The sequence below is a fragment of the Convolutriloba macropyga genome, chromosome 6 (genome assembly GCF_964194025.1).
Source record: "Convolutriloba macropyga chromosome 6, txConMacr16.3, whole genome shotgun sequence".
Taxonomy (NCBI): Eukaryota; Metazoa; Xenacoelomorpha; order Acoela; family Convolutidae; genus Convolutriloba; species Convolutriloba macropyga.
The window spans coordinates 41,857,566-41,879,714 of NC_134473.1; the positions used below are offsets into that span (position 1 = coordinate 41,857,566).

Below are 22,149 nucleotides of genomic sequence, written 5' to 3' on the forward strand. Positions count from 1 at the left end.
TTTGGATTATCGATAGCGACAGCCCAAGAGGCTATTATCCACTGGCCCGCATTTTGAGTCTACGTTATGGTAATGACGGCATCGCACGGTCCGCTGAAATTCAAACAAAATCCGGCTCATTGATTCGTCCTATTGTTAATTTGATACCAGTTTTCGAATCATCAGTTTTGGGGCCTGAAGATGTTGCTGACGCAATTGCGTGTAAGCGTAAATGAAAGAGCATATTAATTGTGCGTTCGCACAGATTGTTCCAACTGGGAAATAGCCTAATGGTTAGGACCTAGGGCCCTTAATCTAGAGGTTGCGGTTCGAATCCCGGTGGGACCAAATCTCTTTTTTTTTATATAGATGTAATCCAGAGGTCAAATTAATAGCATTTTTGACCTATTCCGACCTTGAAAAGAGCATCAATTACGTTTGGCCAACAACCTTGCTAGTTGTCTGATGTAAATCTTACGTACGTTTTTCTCTTACGTTGAGTCTTATGAGTCTTATCAGTCTTATAGGTGTCGAGTCTTATACGTTGAATCTTATACGTTGTGAAATACAAAAAATTTGGATTTCCTGTACCGAAACAGGATTTTGCTTGCTATATCGACTTTGTACCGATACATTGCTAATCTCAAGAAATTAAGTCTTGAATTGTTATTAGTTTTTTTTTATAGACTTCGATTATTGATCCTTTTTGAAAGTTATCGCAACGAGAGCGGACAATGTCGTTTTTTTCGAGAGCGAGCTGTAAAAGTAGGTGTTGGCAGAGCGTGAGAAATGTGTTATTCACGTGCGGCTGTTTCAAAGAAGTTTTTTTTCCAAAATTTTAACTCCAGCAATTTCAGTCAAATGTAATTTGTCTCAAATTTCTAATTTATCTTCAGTGCGTTTGAAAGCATTTTTGACCATCTGAATCAAATTTTGAATTTTTTAAATACAGTTGCTGGCTATTTTTTAAAATTGTTTTGCCTTGTTTTAAGCTTCTCAGTAGTTTTTGTATTCTTTTTCATTTTTTGCCACTTGTTGGGTTCTTGGTTGAAATTAGTTGCTCTTGCGGTTCTGGTTTTGTAGTTTTTCAAGTTTTTTTTTTGCCTATTTCGTTCGATTTTCTGCTTCTCGCTGCAACTATCTTAAGTCAATTTACAATTAGGATTTATTTTATAAGTGTAGCTATTGTAAAGTGCCACTTGAAAACTTGACTTGGCACTTTTCACTGAAAATTTTTGAATAGTTTTGCTCAGCTTTTTTTTTGTTTTTTTTTGCGTTTTCTCATTGTCGATTAAAAATTCTGTATCGAGTATTAGGCTGGTAACTGACTGATCTAGCAGAATATGCAATTAAAAATTTTTAAATTGCTCTCGATCGAAGTTTGAAGCAATTGTTGTAAATTTTTTTCTGCAAATTTTTTGCTAGGCCGTTTTTGCGTTTTTGGTTTAGAAAATTCTGTGACTTCGCACGTGACTTGTTTAACGCTTCACTTTTTCATTTTGAGTGATTTCATTTGCTCTCATTTTGACTTGAAGTTTGTTGCTCATATAAAAGCGATTATTGTCGGCGGAGTCTCAAAGATGTTGTAGACTAGTGGTAAATTGTCTGACAGCTATTCTGGAGGTTTCGGGTCCGAATCCCTATGCGTTTCAGGTTTTCGAATTCTTAAAAAAAAATTCATAAGCTGCATGCCTAAATTAAATTGCTCCACGCCCGCCGTTCAAGAGGAGCAATTCATCCCACGTTAGTCGGTTTATGTTTTCGAGTAATCGTTGGCAAGATACTTGAAATTTAGACAAGGCACTCTTCACCGAAAAAAAATATACATGTTTAAGGTTTTTTTCAGGTTTTTTTGTTCTTTTTTTCTGTTTGGATTGATTTTCCCGGACCATAATGAGTGTGTCAAAGAACGAGCAGACGATGTTAAACATTTTTTCCCCATTAATGAATGGGAAGTTGCATATTATCATTTTGTAGGGTTTCTTTTGTAGATAACTTTTCGTTTTTTTTGTTTCGGCATCTCTTTTTCTTTTTCTCAGTTTTCTGTTGATTAAATAATATGTGAGATTTTTAATTGGTAATTTTTAGTTGCAAAATATTGGTAATACAATAATTTCGCCACTATGTTTTTGGAGTCAGTAATTTTAAATGTAATTTTTATCCCACGGCCAGTTGCTTCTGCGTTTATTTTTCTAAGTTTATTTTTCTGTTTATTGTTTTAATGTATTTAGTACATTAATGTAGGAGGTAAACTAGATCAGTGAAGATGGTCACGTTTCCTTTTCCAGTTGTTTGGGAGTTCTTCCGACTATTTTTTAAAGATCTGGTTAGCACTTTTTGTGATTTGTGAAGTTAAATCGAAGAAGTGATTTTGGTCACGGCAAGACATGCAACGATAAAGCGATTTTATTTGAGCGGGAACATTGTGTTTGAACAAAAATGAGCTTTCTCGCTAGTGGTTTTTGTTCACATGCAGCATTTTGATTTTTATTTTTTATGTTTCTGAATTTTTAATGGGATTATGGTTTTACCGATCCATGCATAGTCTGTCTTAGGTCTCGCTTTTTGTTTAATTACTTTTTGAATTGTTTGTGAGAAATTGTCTTCCCATGTTCCTTTAACTTGCTCTACCTTTTGATCACGTTTATCGTTTTACATAAGTCACGACTTTCACGTTTGATTCCTGACTAATCCCTCTTCGTTTCAACTGAATGGTTTTTAACTTGCTTTGCTCATTTACTGCGGTCACAGTCAAATGAGCGAAATAAAAAAAACGTGATATAACCAATAAACCGGTCATTAGGTCATAGTGCGTTTGGTTGTCAAAATACATTTGAGCGATTGCTAGCTGGTATTACTGTTAAGCTGAATAGCCTTCAGTTGAGAATTACGTATGTTTCTGGAATTTAGCTGAAACTACACCTAAACTATAACACTTTTTGACGCTTTGAAAAAAATTATGGCAATTTTCATCTTTCTTTTTCTGTTTCAATCCCGATGTGCGTCAAACCGGTCAACAGCGGATATTTTCTGTATTTTGCAGGCTCTGTTTCAAGTAGCTTGCCCTAAATGCCTTTTGTTGTGAACATCAGTGGGTCAACTTTTGGATCAATTCTGTAACCCCCAGTGTGTTTATGCCCTCACAAATTCTGTTTAGTTGTATTGCACGATACTAGGTTAAAATAGCATATGCTCCAGTGGCTTAAATTTCATACGTCCACTGAGCGAGGGGGGGGGGGGCAGAATAGATAAAAAATTAAAAAATAAGAACACGCGAATTCCTTAAATGATATATAAAATACATCATGCAGGTAGTGTATGTAATTAATAAATAAACAGAAAAAATTATTTTTGAATTGTGAACACCGAATAATTAAAATGGTAGATAAATAGATAGATTAATAAATACATAGGTAGGAACTGCACACATCATGAACTAAATTTGAATTCACGCCACGTTAATTTGCCAAACTGAATTTGGCCTGGGTCCTTCTTGAATTTTTCTAAAAAGTGAGCTTTGTATATTTTTTGGCAGTCACAGAAGATTTTGACAAGTTTTCATTCGCCCTCAAAATTTCGTTATGATATCTTACACCACTGTTGATCACCCCCTGTTCAATGTATTTAGTTCTAGCAATGATTTTATTTACTAATTTTCTCGTTCGATTGTGAAAAAAAAAGTTCGCCGTTGGTAATGGAATGCCAGAAATATTTTTAAATGCCTGCTTTTTGTAATTATAGCTGCGAAGCTGTAAGCTGAGCGTAGCTATATTGCGGTGCTCTTGGTTTTTTTTTGTTTCGTCGTCTGACGCTTCATTTTCGTTTTACATTTGTTCTAGAACATTCTGTCTCGTCACTGCTTAAATGGCTTTTTTGCGCTTGATTTCACGCTTTCTGCGTGACCTAAATTGCGGTTATTCAGAAACAGAATCTGTTCCTAAAACAAATTTGATTGTAAAAAAACAGATTGTATGGTCCGACAGCCGAGTGGTTAAGGCGACTGGCTGTTAATCCGGAGATCGCCGGTTCGAGACTCGACAGGGAAACTTTTTTGCACCCAAAAACAACCTTTGAAATAAACTTGTAAGTTTTATAGGTGGCGGCGATAACTATTATCAACTCACTTCTGTATCTTTTTCCATCTGTATTTTACGGCACGCAAGTCTATTTCGCAGCTATTCCGGCAATCTGCCGGCTATGTTTAAAAATTTGTCTGGTGTATAGTGCAACCCTCTATTGTATTAACATTCAAACAGGTAATATGTTATTCATCAGTATAAGATCGTGAGATGAACCAAACTTTTACGACTGTAGCAAGCTTTGACTGCTTAATTGTTTTTCGAGAGTTGTTATAAGATTCTGAGATAATGAGCACAGAAGTACTGCTGGATATTGCAGGTGACTTATAACAAGATCACAACTCTGTTAATATTAATTGGTATATACTCTGTTATTGGCTAGTTGCAAATTATGCGTTTTTGCACAATAAATCATTATATGTTGATTTAACATGTTTGACTGGGGGTTGCTAATAATTTAGACCATGCTAAGCCGAGATGTCACAAATGGAAAAGATCCATTATTGGCTTTTAATTGTACTTGCATGTGTGTGCGTGTTTCAGACTGAGTCTGTCAATCATCTACCGCATAATTTGTCACCAGAAGAAGAACAAGATCAGGCTAATTGGATACCAGTGGCATGTTCTCTGGCAGGGTAATCAGTAAAACATTAAATAAATCATTCCAATTTTTCTCACATAGTGATTCAATAAAAAGTTAAAATGACGAAAAACATTGATTCGAAGCAGTATTCGATGCTAAAAAACAACAGCAACGAGGATCTCGCGAGTCATTCTTGTCCTTCGTTCTACTTCGAGTGCACTTCATGTTCGAATACCACATTTTTTTCCCCTATGTTTCAAACACGATAATCTTCAGATGTCGTTTTTTCTCTCAAACATGAAAGTTAAGAATATAAATAATCAAATCAATTTGAGTGAGCGTTGTCAATCGTAAAATTGCACATGGTACTAAAATGTCTGCTCAATTGTATATTATCATGTTGATTAGTTGCTCTCAAACATAGTTTTCAGCCATTATATTAGTGCTGTTGGTATTTTTTTAATGCGATTTTTCGCTTGACCGATTTTTTGTCTGACCCATTTGACTTTTGGTCCTTAGAAACGGGAAAAACAGGCAGCGCCCAAGTGCTTAGTGTGGTGAAGCTACTGGGAAGGAGGTAGTTTAATGTTAAAAGGTCATTTTTCGGACTTTTTTGAGCCCAAAATGTTGCAATTTTCGTGTTTTTTGTTGTCGTTTTTCGATTTTTTTATTGGACCAGTCTAAAATTGAGGCTGGCTAAAGTTGATAAAGGTCTTTTGCAAGACACAAGTATTTTTTATGGCCATTTTAAGAGCTATATGTTTTGGTACTTCAAACAAAAACACGCAAATTTATACTAATTTTCACAATTTTTTTCAAGTTTTTTTTTTGAAAATTTTTGTCATTTGTTGCGTTTTGCTGCCCTAGGTTTCAAGGAAGCTCCTCTAGGGTTTGATAAAAGTTTAATGCATATTTTCTAGTGGTAATGGGATGTTTTTCAAGATTTTAACATCACGAATTTCAGCATTTTTCGACAAATCTTGCAATTTTTTCAATTTTTTGACCTTTTTTGTTTATATTGTTTCCAGCCAGAAAAACTCCTTTAGGGCTTGATAAGTTACTTAAAAGTTTTTATTTGCCGTGCAATGGTTTTAAACTATTTATCACAAATTTTTTGATAAAACCTGCAATTTTCTGGTCTCAAGAGCCGATGAACCTCCTCTAGGGTTTGATAATTTGTTACTGCGTAGTTTCTAGTTGTAATGGAATGTTTTTCAAGATTTTTATATCACGAATTAAGCAATTTTAAAAATATTTTATAAATTTGATTTTTATTTTTCCGGCACCAGGGATCTCCTCCAAAGTTTGATAATAAGCTGCCGCGTGGTGTCGAGAGTTAGTAGAATGGTTATCAATATTTTAATAATCCCAGTTTTAGCAATTTTCTGACAAAATTTAAATTTTATTTTTTAAATTTTCGGAAAATGATTATAATTTTCGAATATTAGGGATCTTTGTGAGCCAGTGAAACTATTTAAGACTTGAAATAGAGATACTGAGTAACCTCTTGAGACAATGAAATGTTTCTGAAGATATTAATATCACGAATTCTAACAAGTTTTCGTTAAAATTTGCAATTGTTTTTAAAATTGAACATTAAATTTGTTGTTTATGAGAAGAGTATACAGAGGGTGTCAACTTTATTGTCAAATTACCGAACCTCACTTGGTCCGTGTTTAGTATATCAGCTCTTTATAGCGAATGATGTGATGCCAATTGCTGCTCATGCTTTGTTTCAGCTCTCATTGTGTTTTTGAAGTTCATCGTTGCTAACAGTTCTGAGTTGCTGGAGAACTTCGACGTATTCGCCCTTGCCTTCAGAGTAAGTATCTTCGAAAAGCTCACTAGCAACCTATGTATTATTGTTCCAACATTTTTTCGAAATGGGGGAATCTATATGCAAGGCTGGCTTTTTTTCACTTTTTGTTTACTGATCATAGAGAAAAAACAAAAGCACCACTTTGTAGCCTTCGGGATCTAGTTTTGAGTTATATAAAAAAATGCGAGAATTTTGAAAAACGGGAAACACTTTAAAAACGGAAAAAGGAAAAGGAAAACAAGCAGCGCTCGAGGTGGGGGGGGGGGGGGGACAGATCGCGTTGAAATGTATGATTATAAGAAAACGGAGAAATTTATAGTAAAACTAGTTAGGTTAAAACCTGTTTTGATAGTCACGTGTACATTTTCTACAGTTTCAAGCCTAAAAATTAACCATTTGAACTACCTGACCGAAAACGTTGAAAAAAATCATTTTTTCCTCATAATTTGTTTTTTTTTTCTGTTTCTCAGTTGTTCTGTGGATTAAAAACTATTGTTACGATCAATCTTTCTCTTGATCGAGCACATTTTTCAGAAAACTTTTAGCTCTCAAAGAAGCCAAAAAATCAACTTTGACAAATTATAAATGAAAGCAGAAAAATGTATTCTTGAATGAAAAATGAATTCTAGAGTTGTTTTCATTGGAACTAAGCGTTTTTGTATTTTCAAAAAGTCGGAGACTTGAAAAAACTGTTTTCTTGGATTGCACATCAAATCAACCAAATTCATTATTGAAAATTCAAGATTGATTTCTTTTCTTATCTTTTTTTATTTGTATTACCTATGTTGTCAAAGAAGATCGTTTGAACTAATTTTTTCCAGTACAATGCAATACAGAAGAAACTGAGAGATAGAGAGTTTGGTGATCGCTTAATGAGTTTTGTTGAGGTTTGACAACTTAATACAAGTGGTCATAATTTTTCTTTTAAAATTAGAAAAGTATTTTTTGTTTCTCTGTGTTTTGAAACTGCTTATCGAATTGATCTTTTCCAGACTGTAGACATATCTGTGAACTGAAAAATTAAATAGTTTCTTGATTAAGAAAGTCCTCAAATAAAAAACAAAGTATTTTTGAACGCAGATAAAAAATTTCTTTTCTTTAGTTCACAAAAATATTTAGCTTCTTGATTTCTTTATGAATACCAAATATAATAATTCAAAAACTTTTTTGTGAGTTTTTTTGTGTTTTTGTGTTCGTGCGCTTGTGTGGGCGTGTGTAGGTGAGTGCGTGTGTGTGTGTGTGTGTGTGTGTGTGTGTGTGTGCTTTGTGTGTTCGGAGAAAAAAAAGAGAATTGATCTGAGATAGCTAATTCCTTTAAATGCTTGGCACAAATAGAGGAAGGGCACAAAAACTGAAATTATGAAAACTGGAGAAATTACATATTATTGTCTTCAAACTGCGGCTTGAAAATTTTCCAAAACCAAAATTCTGTTTTACAAATCTTGCATGTAAATCATATTTCAGATTTAAAAAAACAACGACATTTTGCTCAGGAGACATCAAAAATGGAGAAAAAAATTTCGAACAACTTCAAAAAGTGTCATTTCAAAATTCAGTCGCAAAGTTGCAATTACCGATATTATTGCTTTAACGTGTGCACGCTTATTTGCTCAGAGAATTTGATGAAGACTTAATTGGACGTGACGATTATTGAGTAAAGACCAGTTGTCAAAAAAAAGTTTTAAGAAATGCTTTTATTTTTGGGGTTTGTATTTAGGCTATTTTCTTTGTGTGTGTAATGTGTGTGTGGTGCGTGTGTTTGTATTGTTTGTCCAGATCTGTGTCTTTTATAATGTAACGCACTGATTTTCCTAGATTTTGCTAAGGAGTTTTCGTTTTTGTCTGCCGAAAAAATGCTTAATTTTTTATTCAAGCAGGACAAATATATTTCTCCAATTCTTAAAAGTTGCTTTCTGATACTCACATTGGTTTCTCAGACAGAAATAATGGTTGTTTTTGCGAGCTTTAGTGTTATTTTGGAACATACTGTGCTACGCGCAGACTCGCACGAGCCATCTTTTTAAATCTTAGTAACTGCTTCATCATTCGCAATTCAAAAAGACTTACTCAAGTTCATTAGTTGCTCAGTGAATGGTTTTTATTTAATGTTAGCATTAACTTTAAATCTAGGACTTGTGCTGTTTTAATTTGAGTTTTGAATTTTTTTGGATTCAGATTATTGTCCGCCAATCCTTCGACATAAGCCTCTATCCGTGCATTTTGGCCACAAAACGTACACTTAGTGGCCTTAGCAACAGCTTCAATTAGCCTGAAATTAATTTTTTGTTACTAAGTTTGTAATTAATTAAGATCCAATTTAGTAACCCAATTTTCTCAAGCGCTATCTTATTAATTAATCAATGCCAATTTGCACTTAGACGTAATTAGTGATGCGAGGGCCTCTCAACGTTCTGCGGCAATTACCGAGAAAAAAGCAAAAGGCAAATAAATGACCAAAATGAACAATTTTTGAAAAAAAAAAATACTTTCCTATGCGATGAACCATTCTGAAAACCATAGAAAGCATGAGATTTAACCCAACCAGAAGTCCTAAACCATTGAAATATCGATAACTTGAATCTGCGGAAAACCTGTTCACTTCACCTTTTTAGCAACGTGACTGAACATTTTTATGCGCAGTGTTATTAGTCAATGTTTACCTCAGATGCGGTTGAAAAGAAAAACTCCTGTTTCACAATACGCATTGCTACTAAAAATTCTTGTAATAATCTAGATTGGTTGCTCATTTTCAGGCAGTTGGAGTGTTGAACTTGTTCATCACTTTTGGAGACGCTTTCTTGTCTGACCCGGCATCATATGATGAACTGTATTACGAGATACTGCGCATGTACAATGTATTTGATGACCTCTACTCTGCGGGTAAGATAACTAAGTCAGAAAATTGTCCGTCGTTTGTAATAGCTCATATTTATTTTCCAACCACAGTTTTTTAAGGGGGGATGGGGAGGCGCTGTATGCCATGAGAACTTTTGTTGTTAAGATGGTTAAGACCGGTTTCTATCTTTTGCCTAGAGACTAGTGAAGTTATAAAATCTTACTTAACTTGGCAGAAAACAGGGTTTTAATTATTACATTTTTTTAAAAAAAAAGTTGACTCAGAATAACATTAATTTTCACTTTTTCACGCAGAACAAAATTCATTCCTTAAATCAATAATTTTTGTGTGTTTGTTTATCCGTGTAAGAGGGCAATTGTGATTGCATGCATATTTATACATATTTGAGTATATACGTGTGTGTCTGTCTGTGTGTATGTATGCGTTTTCAGTGAACATCGCTGCCTATCTATCACTCACGCCACATGCAATTTTGTACACACAATTTTGTTTGCACATAGGCATGTATAGAGATAGGCAGTGTCGCTCATTTTGAAGCGCGCGCGCGACAGACACACACACGCGCGCGCACACACACACACACAGAGACATACACACACACATACACACGGGCACACACACACACGCGCACACACACGCACATACACACCCATGCACGCACGCACGCACACACACGCAAACTTTTACACGCGCACATACGCACACACACACGTACACGCGCACGCACATACAAACACACGGACACACACGCACGCACATACCTAAATGTGTATAAAAACGCATACAATCACATTTGCGCTCTTACACTGATAAACACACGCGCATAAATATTAATTTTATTCGAGCAAAAATATTTATTCGAAGTTGTGCGTTTCTATGAGCACAGCTAGTAAGGCAGACCCAAAATAGGCTCCTATTACAGCCTTAAGGTATAAAGAGCTAGGGGTACTTTTTTCTACACGCGAAGTATGATTACCTATATCTCTCAGACTAAGCGACTCTCTAAAACACTGAAAATATACTTCTATTAATACGGTGGTAATACAATTCAGCACCGGTGTCAAGAGTATACACATAGTATCTAAACTAAGAGACTGACTAGAGTTAGTGGAGCATGCGCTATATATAAGAGAATAGTGTCCTCTTAGTCTCTGATTGGCTGAAGGTGTACATCGAGTTTCCTTCTGCTATATCCATCCGGGGTTAAGAGTTTTGAATCCGAATTCGTGAATTGTAGCAGAAATATGCTGAATGTGTCATCCTCGTTGCTGGGTCGTATTGTCGTGAAAGTGGGGATGAGACTTGTGTCGTTGTCTGAAGTGCTGTCAGTAGAGTGTTGACTAGTGTCGACAGTGAGTAGTCCACTCAAGTGTGGGACCGGTAAAGGTGCCAGTTACAGGGTGTACTGGCCAGTAACGTCAGTCCTATTAAAGTACCCAACTGTTTCTCACTGTACTGTAGTGAGTAATCGCTCACAGTTGGAGGAGCGCTTATAGTCTGTACTCTTTGTCGGTTTGTACAAGGAGGTTTCTATTTATTTCCATCTAGTACAAGGGTTGATGTGATCGTATTTACCAGCTTAACTTCTGGTGGAAATTCATCTTTTAGCTACTGCGTGAGCGACTTAATCCCTTAAACTCCTTTTAAGTTTAATACCTGCTGAGTAAGCTCCGACCGGAGGAAAGAAGGAAAGAACTAATCCTAGTCTTCAATTATAGCTAAGAAGAAAGGAACAAAGTAAAATAAATACAATGGTTACACAAAAAGAGAAAATAGAAAGAAAATAAAGGACAAAATAATTTTGTGAGTTTTAAAGAACAGTGAGTCATTGAGTTTGTGGGACAGTGAATCCAATAAAGTAGGACTGTGGCCTACACCCGTAATTCGAATTCAAAAAATCAGGGAACCGTTTGTCAGGGTCCCTGAAGAATTCCAATAATTCTTTATCTCGCGCAAGGCAGGCGGCGAGGGCTCGAGGATACAGGTCTGTATTACTGTGTGCCTGGATCACTAGGAGGTGTCTGAGGATTTGTGCTCCCTCTGGTGATGGGTCCCTGTCGGCCAACTTTTCCACTATACAGTTCCTGTAGAGGAGGTTGAAAGTGTGGCCATGCATACACTTTGTTGCTCCTCCCTCTACACACTGGAGATACTCGATAGGGACAAGTATTGGACGTTGTGTCTCCGCATAGAGTGGCGAAAACAGGAAGTAATTCCTAATCGGGTCAAAATTGCGGAGGGTGCACTCACAGTAGTTGGGGTTGATGATGTAGCTGTAATTAATGTACTAAGGCGAAGTGAGTTTCATGTTGGTGTACTGAAGCTGTGAGCTGATGTGAACTAGAGGATTTGTCCGGTGGAAATGGTGATGGACGAAGAGGTAATTGTGAATGGTGTACAACATCTTTGTCCTGTTTACTTTGTGGGTTTTGTTATTTACATGCATTTGTGTTGGATGCAAAAAACCAAACTGAAGATAGAAAGATCGTATTTCTGATAAATACGATAAGGTGCAACATCTCTCGGGATCATTGTGTTCAAGTAGTCGTTCTAGCGGTTAGCTAGGGCGACGAAGTACTTTGAGAGATGCCAGAACCTCTTTGTGAAGCGTGGGTTGATTGGGAACTGGAGGAACTCTAGAAGGAGGTCCCTGTCCCGTCCCTTTTTCACATGCTCGTTTTCCAATTGTCCCAGGGAGCTCATGCTGGCCGTCCTTTTCAACCTGTGTTGTGGTGGCGTGGAGACCTTGTTTATCCTCTCGGAGACGTGAACACCATGCTCCGTGTTGATGCCGAGAGGTTTCGTAAATTGGTGAAATTTGAAGTTTGGGCCAGGTGCCGCGTTGAAAGTGTTTTGGGTAGGAGCAAATGGATTTGCTCGCTGCCTAGAAGACGAGGGCTGTGTGCCCCAGGGCGGGCTTGCTGTCTACGAGCAGGCGACTGTGAGGCCTGAATCGGCGACGAGCGTACGGGATAAATCTGGCGCGTCGTTTCTCTAGGGCGTCTTCTTGGTGAGGGGTCCGTGCAGGGATAGTTGTCGGTCGAAGTTGGTCAATCATAAAGGGGAGGTTGAGAGAAAGACGGTTGAGATTGTTGTGGAGGAACTGTGGGTACTACATATTTCGACTGGTGATTGCTCATGGGCTGTGACACGGGTGTGGGCATAACAGGCGGAGGGTACTTGAGTGGTCGTGAGCGGGGGTGAGGCCACGGATTGTACAGATTAGGCATAATTTGGGACCACTGTTTTGGGTGTGGAGCGACCCGGTTGTTCATTGGCAACATCGTTGGCCCAAGAAGAGCTGTGTGGAGGTTGGAGTGGTGGCTGTGGCACCGATTGTGTTGACTGTGGCACCGGAGGTTGTGGCACTGGTTGGAAAGACTTCGGTGGCTGTTGCACCAGTTGTTGTTCCTGTAGTAGTTCTTGTGATGAACTCAGGGGTCCAGTTGTTGCGGTCAGGGAGCTTTTGTCGCTTGCAATGAATAATTGTAATTCTCCCGATGACGAGGAAGAAGTGGCGAGCGAACCCAAAGTTCACTTGGAACCGAGGACGGAACGCCCTGGAAGAACGAAAACTGAAACTGGTGGAAGATCGAAGATGTGCAATGGGGTTTTGGGTTCTGAGCCGGGCAAGCGGGCCTACCTGGCTCAGCGCATTCTCCTGGCAGGAGATATCGAGAGCAACCCAGGCCCAAGATACATCTGCCCCATTTGCCATGAAAAGAAGCAAGAATAGCCGAAGCGTGCGCTGAATCGACACCTCTCTTCGACAGTAACATACGACCGTGGCACAAAAGCGAAATAAAAAGCCTACAGAAGGAAAACGACAAGTTGTACCGCTTCATCTGGTCCAACAAGAAGGAATCTCCCTTGAAAGAGATGCAAAGAAGGAAGACCATTATGTATGAAATCAGGCGCCAACTGAGAGTCGACACGTTACAACTGAAGATCGAGAAAAGAAGCTTGTAGAGAATCGGACACGTGATGAGGATGCCCCACGAAAGGATTGCTAAAATTGTTGACCTTGGATGGCCAGGAGTCCCAATACTACAACAACAACAAAAGGGCAAACAAACAACAATCAAATACTGGAGGCAACTGTTGAATGAAGCCGGGATTGACCCCGATACTGTCGAAATAGTCGTGAAAGACAGAAAGAAATTCTCCAGATTAGTGAACCAGCGAGTCAGTGAAATATGAGAGTGGGAATTAGCCGAAGCAGAAAACAAGCCCGACAACGAAGGAAAAACAAATTGTTATAAGGATTTGTAAGGAATGTGGACAAATCTGCAAGACCAAAGCGGGTTTAAAATCTCACATCAATAGGAGCCGCAAGGAGAAGAGGAGGACCTTTGACTGCTCCGTCTGTGAGAGGAAACTTACGACGAAATCAGCGAAAACAAATCACGAAAAAAAAGTGCCGCCGAGAACATCAAACAGCAGACGAAGACGAACCAGAACAAGCGAAGAAAGAGACGAAAATAAAATGGTGCGACAGATGTGGCAAAACCCATCAGCATGCAAATTTGCCCGACATAAATGCGAACGTGAACAATCTTCCACAGGTGGCAGATCCTGACAAAGACCGAAAAGCCCAACCAAGACCAAGGCTTTTGGTTCACCCGAGCATGTGTGGCTGAGTCCACAGACTGTGGCTGTGGGGAGGGTTGGGCCGTCGTAAAGAAGGCCAGTGTTTGTGTTTTGCAGACTGGTTCAGGTACTGGAGGAGGTAGCACCAAGGGTGTTAACGGCAGAGGCAGGATGTTGTCGACATCCAGCATAATGAGATCGTATGCCGTTGGGTCGTCATTTGAAGGGATCGGTGAGCCTCCATCGTTAGAACTGGAGTTGACAGCAGTGGTTTCACTAAAACAAAATAAGTGTCATATATGAGTACTTGGTAAATTTAGAATGAGTTCTTACGGGATTTCCTGATAATCCGGTTCATCCTCGAAGGAGTCTTCAGATAGTGATATAGCACGTGATCGTTTTCGTTTACTAGGATTGAAAGTGTGCAAGTGTAGTGATTGAAAATCAGTTTTTCTGTGTGATTCACCTGGTAATTCATAGCAATCATTAATCGAAGTGGGGAGAGTAGAGGCTCTATGTTTTTTGCAGGTATTGTGTACAGGAGAGGAAAGTTTCTAGAAACTTTCAAACTTTCTGTGTAATAGATTCAATTCATTTTGAGAGTGTGAGGTGCTACTATCAACAGAGTCTTTTCGTCTTTTCTTCGGTGAGGGTGGTTTATAGTGAGAGGGATCTGATTGTAATACATGAAAAATAATTTGTGAGAATACAGCGAAAAATCCGGATGTTATAATCTTAGCAAGTGTGATATTAGGTCCTAGAAGTGATTTGAGATTATACGCCCTGAAAGCGCTAATAGTCCAAATAGGCACTGCAGGAATTTAAAAAGTCCATATTTAATCAGTCCATATTATTGCTATTTCTTTTAATAAGTATCATGGGTATACAAAGATTCCGATGAGGGAGTCTTTTAAATAATTGCCGTTGATTAAATCACGCCAATCGAGACGACGACGTGTAATTTTTTTTCCATTGATAAATTGTTTATTAAATAGTTTGTTTAATGGCTTTGTCATTGTGAAAATTGTGCTTTAATTATGCTTTTTTGCAAGGTCTGTAAAATTAACTGCTTGTGCTACTTCAAATTTTTCGGCGTCATCTAATATTTTGTTAAATTTCAATTTATCTATTGAGTCAGTCCAATCTCTTTGGCTATATATGCCAAGGTGTTGTGCAATAAAGTCCATGTGGGTGAAGCGGCTTTCAATTTCGTCGGGTGTGAACGTTCTAACGTGGTTTTGCGCTTTAATTGGATATGGCATTAATGTTTATGACTCATCGCAATCCGCGTCTAGTGAAATTTGCTGATCGAAGTTGTCTGTTTCATATGGTACCTTAATAGACCAAGGGATGGTTTTACGCGTTACTTGATCTACGAATTGGAGTTTATTCTGATAGAATATAGGAATGCGTTCAAAACATTGGTTCGCTAATACATAAAGTGGTGAAGAGACAGTTTTACATTGAAAAAATGAAATGATGTTTGAGCTTTTCAGTGTGGCGAGTGTGTTTCGCTGACCTGTGATAATGTATCCTACAAGTGGAAATTTTTGTGTTAACATAATAAAAGCGGCCTGTTTTAAATCGCGATCGAGATCGCATAATTTTTTGTAAATTGAGAGGCTGGTATGGTATTTCGTCTGCTACACAAGAATATCACTATTTGATACTTTTGATTTGACTAAAGAATTTAATACTGACGTTGAGCAATTCTGCTGTGTAGTTAACCGTTCGATTCTAAAGAGCGACGACTTTCATGTATGTGGTTTGCATGCTCTTTTAATGGCAAGACGCTCCTTGTCCAAACTACATAAGATAATTTTTTTTTAGATGTTGACGCAATCTGCGGAAGATTTTGTCGATCAACAATCATGGCATAGAAATGTAGGCTACGTTCAACAAACCCATAACATGTGTTAAAGAATTTGACATCTTGAGGAGCGTACGATGATCCGTATCACATAAACACCATCTGAATCACAGCTGTTAAGATTCTGTCGAATTACTCTTATCTTCTGAGGGGCAATGTTGCAACCGCTATCGTTGACTCTTGTGACACTCGAGCATGACGATGAACACTCTTTCAACACTCTTTCCATAGTCATAGCATTTAGCGGGCCGCATTTGAAAAGGCTTTTAAATAACGCCGTTTTTGTTTTTGGCGCCGACAAAAAACTCTGGTTTTTGTTTGTCAAAATTTAACGGTTTGAGCTTTTTGATCTTCTTTTTACCTTGTTATCCAAACTTTAATGCTTCAGACGATACTTCAAGCAGAAGCAGTTCTTCGTTATCCTGGCTAGTTATTCGTATTTTAAAATGCTTTTTACCCCCAAAGCCTATTGAAGGAACAAGTAGCTTTTTCTATTATAAGATGAGGTTCTACTTTTTTGATTCAATTATTATACTATAAGGCTTTCGATATTTGGCTGTTAAGTCAGTCGTTAATTGCTGGCCATTCTGTTACTGCCCTTTGGCCCTTGAGAGCCAAATTTTTGCACCCCTAAATAAGTGTATGATTTCACACAATACAAAAGAGCTGTTAAATGACTAGATTTAAAGCGTTGCTACAATAGGTTTCTCCAAAATTCCTGAACTGTGAAATTGACCCAAAACTTCACAAATAATATAAAACAGAATTTTCTTGCATTTTTACACAGACGAAATAGGAATTTTGATACACGCATTGTTTCAAACCATCGCTGTGCTAATGTTTTGTTGATGCATATCTTGAACAAACGTCAAGTTAATATTATTACTGAGCAAGTCTTAATACAACTCTGAAATTACTGACTCAACTTTGAGCTTGTCACTGTTTAACTGTTTAAATAATTGGGCTCCTGGGCATGTTTAGTCTTTTCTTTGCCTTTTAAAAACGTATTTTCACCCCACTAATGTCATGCCTTTTAAACATTTTGGGATTTTGGCTATTTACAGCTGGAAAATGGGTGAAACCCCTTAACTTGTCCAATTCTGAACCCCTGGATGTGGATGCTGTCTATGAGTCGCATCAGAAAATGGTTGAAAAATTATTCGGAAAATGTTGCACGTTTCTTAATGCATAGCACGTTGCTGAAATCGAAAATCAAAATTTTAAAAAGTTTTTAAGGTGGTTTCTTACAGATGATGTCCGATAGTTGCAGTATTCTATCTGTGCTAATGATGAGCAACCAGTAATCCTGCTGTTTTAAGTTAGCGACAATTAAAGTGACTGGTGGTTATTATTAAGGAATGAAAAGCCCCTCTGCGATCTTGTATGTATTGCTGTTCTGCTTTAGCTTTGCAGCACGTTCGTTCTAATGGTCACATGCAAGAGACAGCAGCCCGACTGATGCATTCTCTTACCAACATACGGTTAGTTAAAGGATATGGTACTAGCAATTCTAGCCCAATGGGCGTCTAACTGGGTGACAAAATGATAACCAAAGCTGAGTGTCTAATTTTTATTGGTGAATACGTGATAGGTTATTTAAGTAGACAAGGCACTTGACCTTCGCTTTTTCAACTATCCTGTCTGGTCTGATTACGATCAACTTGGCCTCTCCAGGGCACCAGTCACACATAGATCTCAGAAGCGTTATTAAAAGTTATTCAAGGTTCTCCTCAAAAATGCTTAAAAACTCTCTGCTGTTTAAAATTAACCAATAAGATCGAGGGAATTCTTGTACCACTCTGCCAGACGTCCGCTCCTCTAGAGAGCGAACTCTCATTGATGTTTGTATGGAAACCATTGGTGTTATTGAATCAATTCATGTTTTTCCTGTTTTTTTTTTCAGTTCCATCACAGCACACTTCAACCCACGCATCAAGGCATTCCAGGAATCCAACAATCTCTCGTCACTCAGCACTGATGAGGTTATAATTTGCTTAATTTGTCATCAATTTTGTTTAAGTGTTCTTGGACGAGAAGTTGGAAGCAATTAATGAAGCGGTCTTTTAGGCAAAAATTTTTGTTTGGCCATTTTTGACTTTGGAGGAGCTTTTCGATATTGACTTCTTGTGTTTTGCTTGATTTATACTGCTCTACTTAACAATTCTCAGCAGCTGAAATATTTTGATGGCAGTTTACTACTATAAGTACGCAAAAAAGTGTGCCGATATCGATTTCATTTTTCGAATACACAATTTAATTGTCTATAATTGAGGGGCACTGTTGACTTAATTTTTAAATGGCACTAGGACATTAGATCGAAAGACAATGGTGACGTGCAACAATGCCGACGTGTCAGAGTGGCAATTATAATAGTGCCGAAAATCTATTCAATTTTTCTGCCGATAAATTTCTAAACCAATCAGATCACTTCAACTGAAATGATCGCAATAGTTCTGAACCAATCAAATGAAGTGGTGAGATTTTAGATATTATTATTTAGTAGGACGGGATAATTGGAGCAGGATAAATTTAAAGTAAACAATAATAGATCGGACTTGATATGAATCTATCATAACTGAACTACTAATCAGCGTGCCCTGTTTGCTTTGAAAGTAAATTCCGCTAGCTTTTAATTGATAGTTAATTGGTTTTGGCAATTTCGGCACTGTTAAAATCGGTTACACTTTCGGCACTCTTAAACGTCGGCAGAGTATTAAGTCGGTATAGTTGTATGTAATCAAAGACAACAGATCGAAAGCGAAAATTTGTACAACAAATGGAAAATGAAAGTATTCAAGTTGCATATTGGCGAATCAGCTTCGAGCACTTACTTATAATATAGCGTATTTGTATTATCGCAATAATTTGTTTGATTGTGATAGATTCCTATCAAATCCTACGATCCGCTAAGGCATGACCAAGGCATGGTCAAAAGCGGCAATTTTATGCTGCGGCAAATAACGCTTAATTTCAGCCAATGAGATTAGAGATTAAATATAGATCTGCTGTCCAAATTTATATTAGGTGACTTTTAAGAGACAAAGTTAAAAGAGCCGATTGAAGGAGAACCGAAAATTTATTGAAATGAGTAGTCGATGAATTAATATAAATTTTGCGGCCAAGTAAATTGCCTTTTGAAGTGAGAGTAACAGATTCTCAACCAATCATAACCGGTTATTTGAGAAATGAAATTTTTATATTTTCAAGTAAAGGTTACTGGAAGCAAATTAATATATATTTGTCTTGAATTTATTGCTGGCCGTGCCATGCCTCGGTAGACTACGTACAACTATGCCTACGTAATACTATGCCGACGTTTAAGAGTGCCGAAACTGAAACTCATTATAAAAGTGCCGAAGCTGTCAATACCAATTAATTATCACTTAAATGGTAGCGGAATTTGTTCAGAGCAACCAGGACACGCTGATCAGTAGTTCGGTGGTGATAGATTCATATCAAGTCCCACGGGCCGTGTTCCGCAATTATTATTGTTTCTTTTAAATTCAGCTCGCTCCAATTATCTTGTTCTAACAAACTATAATATCCAAAATTCTCACATTTTCCTTGAGATTGGTTGAGAATTTTTGAGCTCAGTTCAGTTAAAGTGGACTGTTTCGTTTAGAAATTCATCGAGTGAAAAATTGAATAAAGATTTTGGCCTTCTTATAATCGGCGTAGTATTACGTCGGTATAGTTGTACGTCACCGCCTCAGCGGCTTATGGGACTTACATCAAACTATCGCAACCGGACATGAGACCAGACAATACAATTAAGTGCTTTTCATGGTAATCATCAACTAACAATTTATGGTAATTAGGGGCAACTTTTCGCTTTCGGCTCTTTTTAAATCAAGTCAGGTTTCGGCGCTTTTTAACGTCGGCTCTTTATAACGTCGGCTCTCTTGCACGTAACCGATCTATTGTCCTTTCGATTTTTTGTTCGGTCACCCATTTAAATCTTGCAAGTTGTTCTATCCCCATTTGCTAAAACAATCTGAACACGACCACTCTGGCCGAAGCAGTTTGCAAAAAAATTAAGCTCCGTCTTTCGTTTGAGAGCCACTGTTCCAACGTGAGTCAGATTTATTATTTGAACTCATAGAAGTCCAGACAGCTATATAAAGGGTTCCTTCACTAGTTTGTAGCCCGAAGTAGATTGTCTGTTGCTCTCATATTCCAAAAGCTGAACTTGCATTCCTCGTGCTAGTGAAATTACCAACAGTTATTATCAGTAGCTCTTATGATTATTTAAGAATCAACTCAGATACGAAATAAACTACGGGTATTCAGCTCAAATCTCAGTTGTCAAATATGTCAAAATATTTTATTTTGTAAATTTGTTCAAGCGTTGGAGATAACCACATTCAAACGCAAATTATGAGGTCAAATTTACACTGGAATTAGACAAATTACGCGGATTTAGACTATACTTTGAACATTGTACATGGGTAACATGAACAACGGAAAGATATAAGCAGAACTTAACAGTGTACCTAAGAGTGTAAGTAGAGATTGAAAAACTCTTCCGGAATGAGCGGGAAACGTTTTTGAATTATAATTTGATATGAATTGCGTGCCCAGGAAAATACTTCTTCGTGCTAATTTGGAAATCCGTAATTTATCTGACTCTCACGATCTCAAATTACCTTACTCTCAAAATTCAAAATAGAATTGACTCATAGTTTCTCGAAGTTCTTGAGCTAGGTACAAAATGGCTAAGAAAGATTGTACCAATTACAAAGCAAAATTGGAGGAACTGGAAGGCCTAACTGGAGGCATAGTCTAGTTTGATCATTGATGTCATAGAAGACTTGATTGGGCTAGTCATAGGGCTGAAGTTGTGCGGACCGGGTTAATCTAATTTTTGTTGAATTTTGGAGTTATAAACAAAAACTTAAATTTATTGTGATTACTTGAACTTGGAAACTTTAGGTTGTTTTTGCAAAGCCATTAGTTATTCAGCAAAGTTGAACGATTGGTTGTTGTTACTAATTGAGCATCAGGTAATTGAACGGTACTGATAGAATAGCGGATAACACAGTTCACAAGAGTAAACTGTCAAAACGAAGGCGGTGTAAAACTTTCCTTGTCAAGTGGGACTATCAGCCGTTACAGTGATATTCGCTTGTTTTCTTTTCGTTGTCGCCCTTTTCGTTGTCGCTACTTTGTTACCTACTTTGTGGCTACATTGTCGCTAAGTTGATTTTTTATCTGAACACCAAGAATTTGCCGTTGACTTTCATGTTTGTATACTGACTAATGGTCTTTAATTGCGATTAATTCTTATTGAGTTCAGTTTTTAGTTCAGTTTTCCGGTATTTCTGGTTATTCAATTTCCTGGTAATTGTCATCTGATCTTGGTTTGGGGGTAGTGTGTGCTGATAAATTGGTATTTCCTGTTTTTATGTGCAAATTAATTCTATAATTTACTGGATGTTTAACTTGTTAATTTTTTTGGTGGACTGGTAGCATTTGTCCCTTTAGTTGTTTTTGTCTAAAATTCTCTGAAGGTATGTTTTGTTTTTAAAATAAAAGTCACTTGTACTGACAAAAATGCTGAAAATTTGGAAATTGGGTTCTATGAATTTGTTAATTACCGATATGCCATAGTTTATATGTTTACAGGTACTAAATTTTTTCACTAAAGTCGATTAAGAGTCAAGAAGACAAGGACCAACTGTGCGCTCCTTTGGAGTTCTGTCGTGCTGGAATACCCATATCTTTAATTGCGATTTTTCTTCCTGTTCCTTTGTTTCAATTCAGAATCAGAATGCTTACGCTCGTTAAGCTTCTTTTCATTTTGCTGAATCCTGCAATCCTGAATCTTGCTGAATCTCGTTTAAATCACCAAATTTTTAATATTTATATTTGTGGCTCATATCTGTCACAAGAATGAAGCTATGGACTGCGTTACTTAACTTAAAATAATTTCCCTAGTAACTGAATTTCCTCACCTAATTCTTCCTGATAATTAAGGGTAATCTCATCTAGTGCCTAAAAAGCGAAATTAAAGGTAATTCAAAAGTGAAGCGATATCTAGAAAATATATATTTTTTTCATTTTGATTTTCGCATGATAAGTGCCGACCTTAGCTCTGCATTTCTCCCATAAAAATTGGTAGTTCAGGGTCATTCAGGGCTCTGAGTTTTTAACTAAGAGTAAACAAGTTTGTCACTGCCGTTAATTGCTGCAAATATCACAGCTATGTTTTGGCATTTACACAATATTATTTACCCAAGGTCAACTTATTGGCATAAACGGTGAATTCAACCATCGTGCTTTTCTTGGAAAACCGGTCACTGGATAAGTTATAAAGAAGATAAAAGCCTTAGTGAAAAAATTAACAACTGCAGCAACTGCGGCCTCAGATTT

The 22,149-nt window shown here is 37.4% G+C and overlaps 1 protein-coding gene across 1 annotated transcript in view; it reads left to right on the top strand.

Moving 5' to 3' along the window:
• Positions 1 to 22,149, top strand: part of LOC142341690 (armadillo-like helical domain-containing protein 3) — a 153,934-nt gene that overhangs the window by 124,779 nt on the left and 7,006 nt on the right. The window contains exons 7-11 of the mRNA XM_075392842.1: positions 4,602 to 4,693; positions 6,381 to 6,463; positions 9,214 to 9,340; positions 17,183 to 17,258; positions 17,681 to 17,759. Coding sequence (XP_075248957.1) covers positions 4,602 to 4,693; positions 6,381 to 6,463; positions 9,214 to 9,340; positions 17,183 to 17,258; positions 17,681 to 17,759 — 457 coding nt within the window. The remainder of the gene's footprint in view (positions 1 to 4,601; positions 4,694 to 6,380; positions 6,464 to 9,213; positions 9,341 to 17,182; positions 17,259 to 17,680; positions 17,760 to 22,149) is intronic.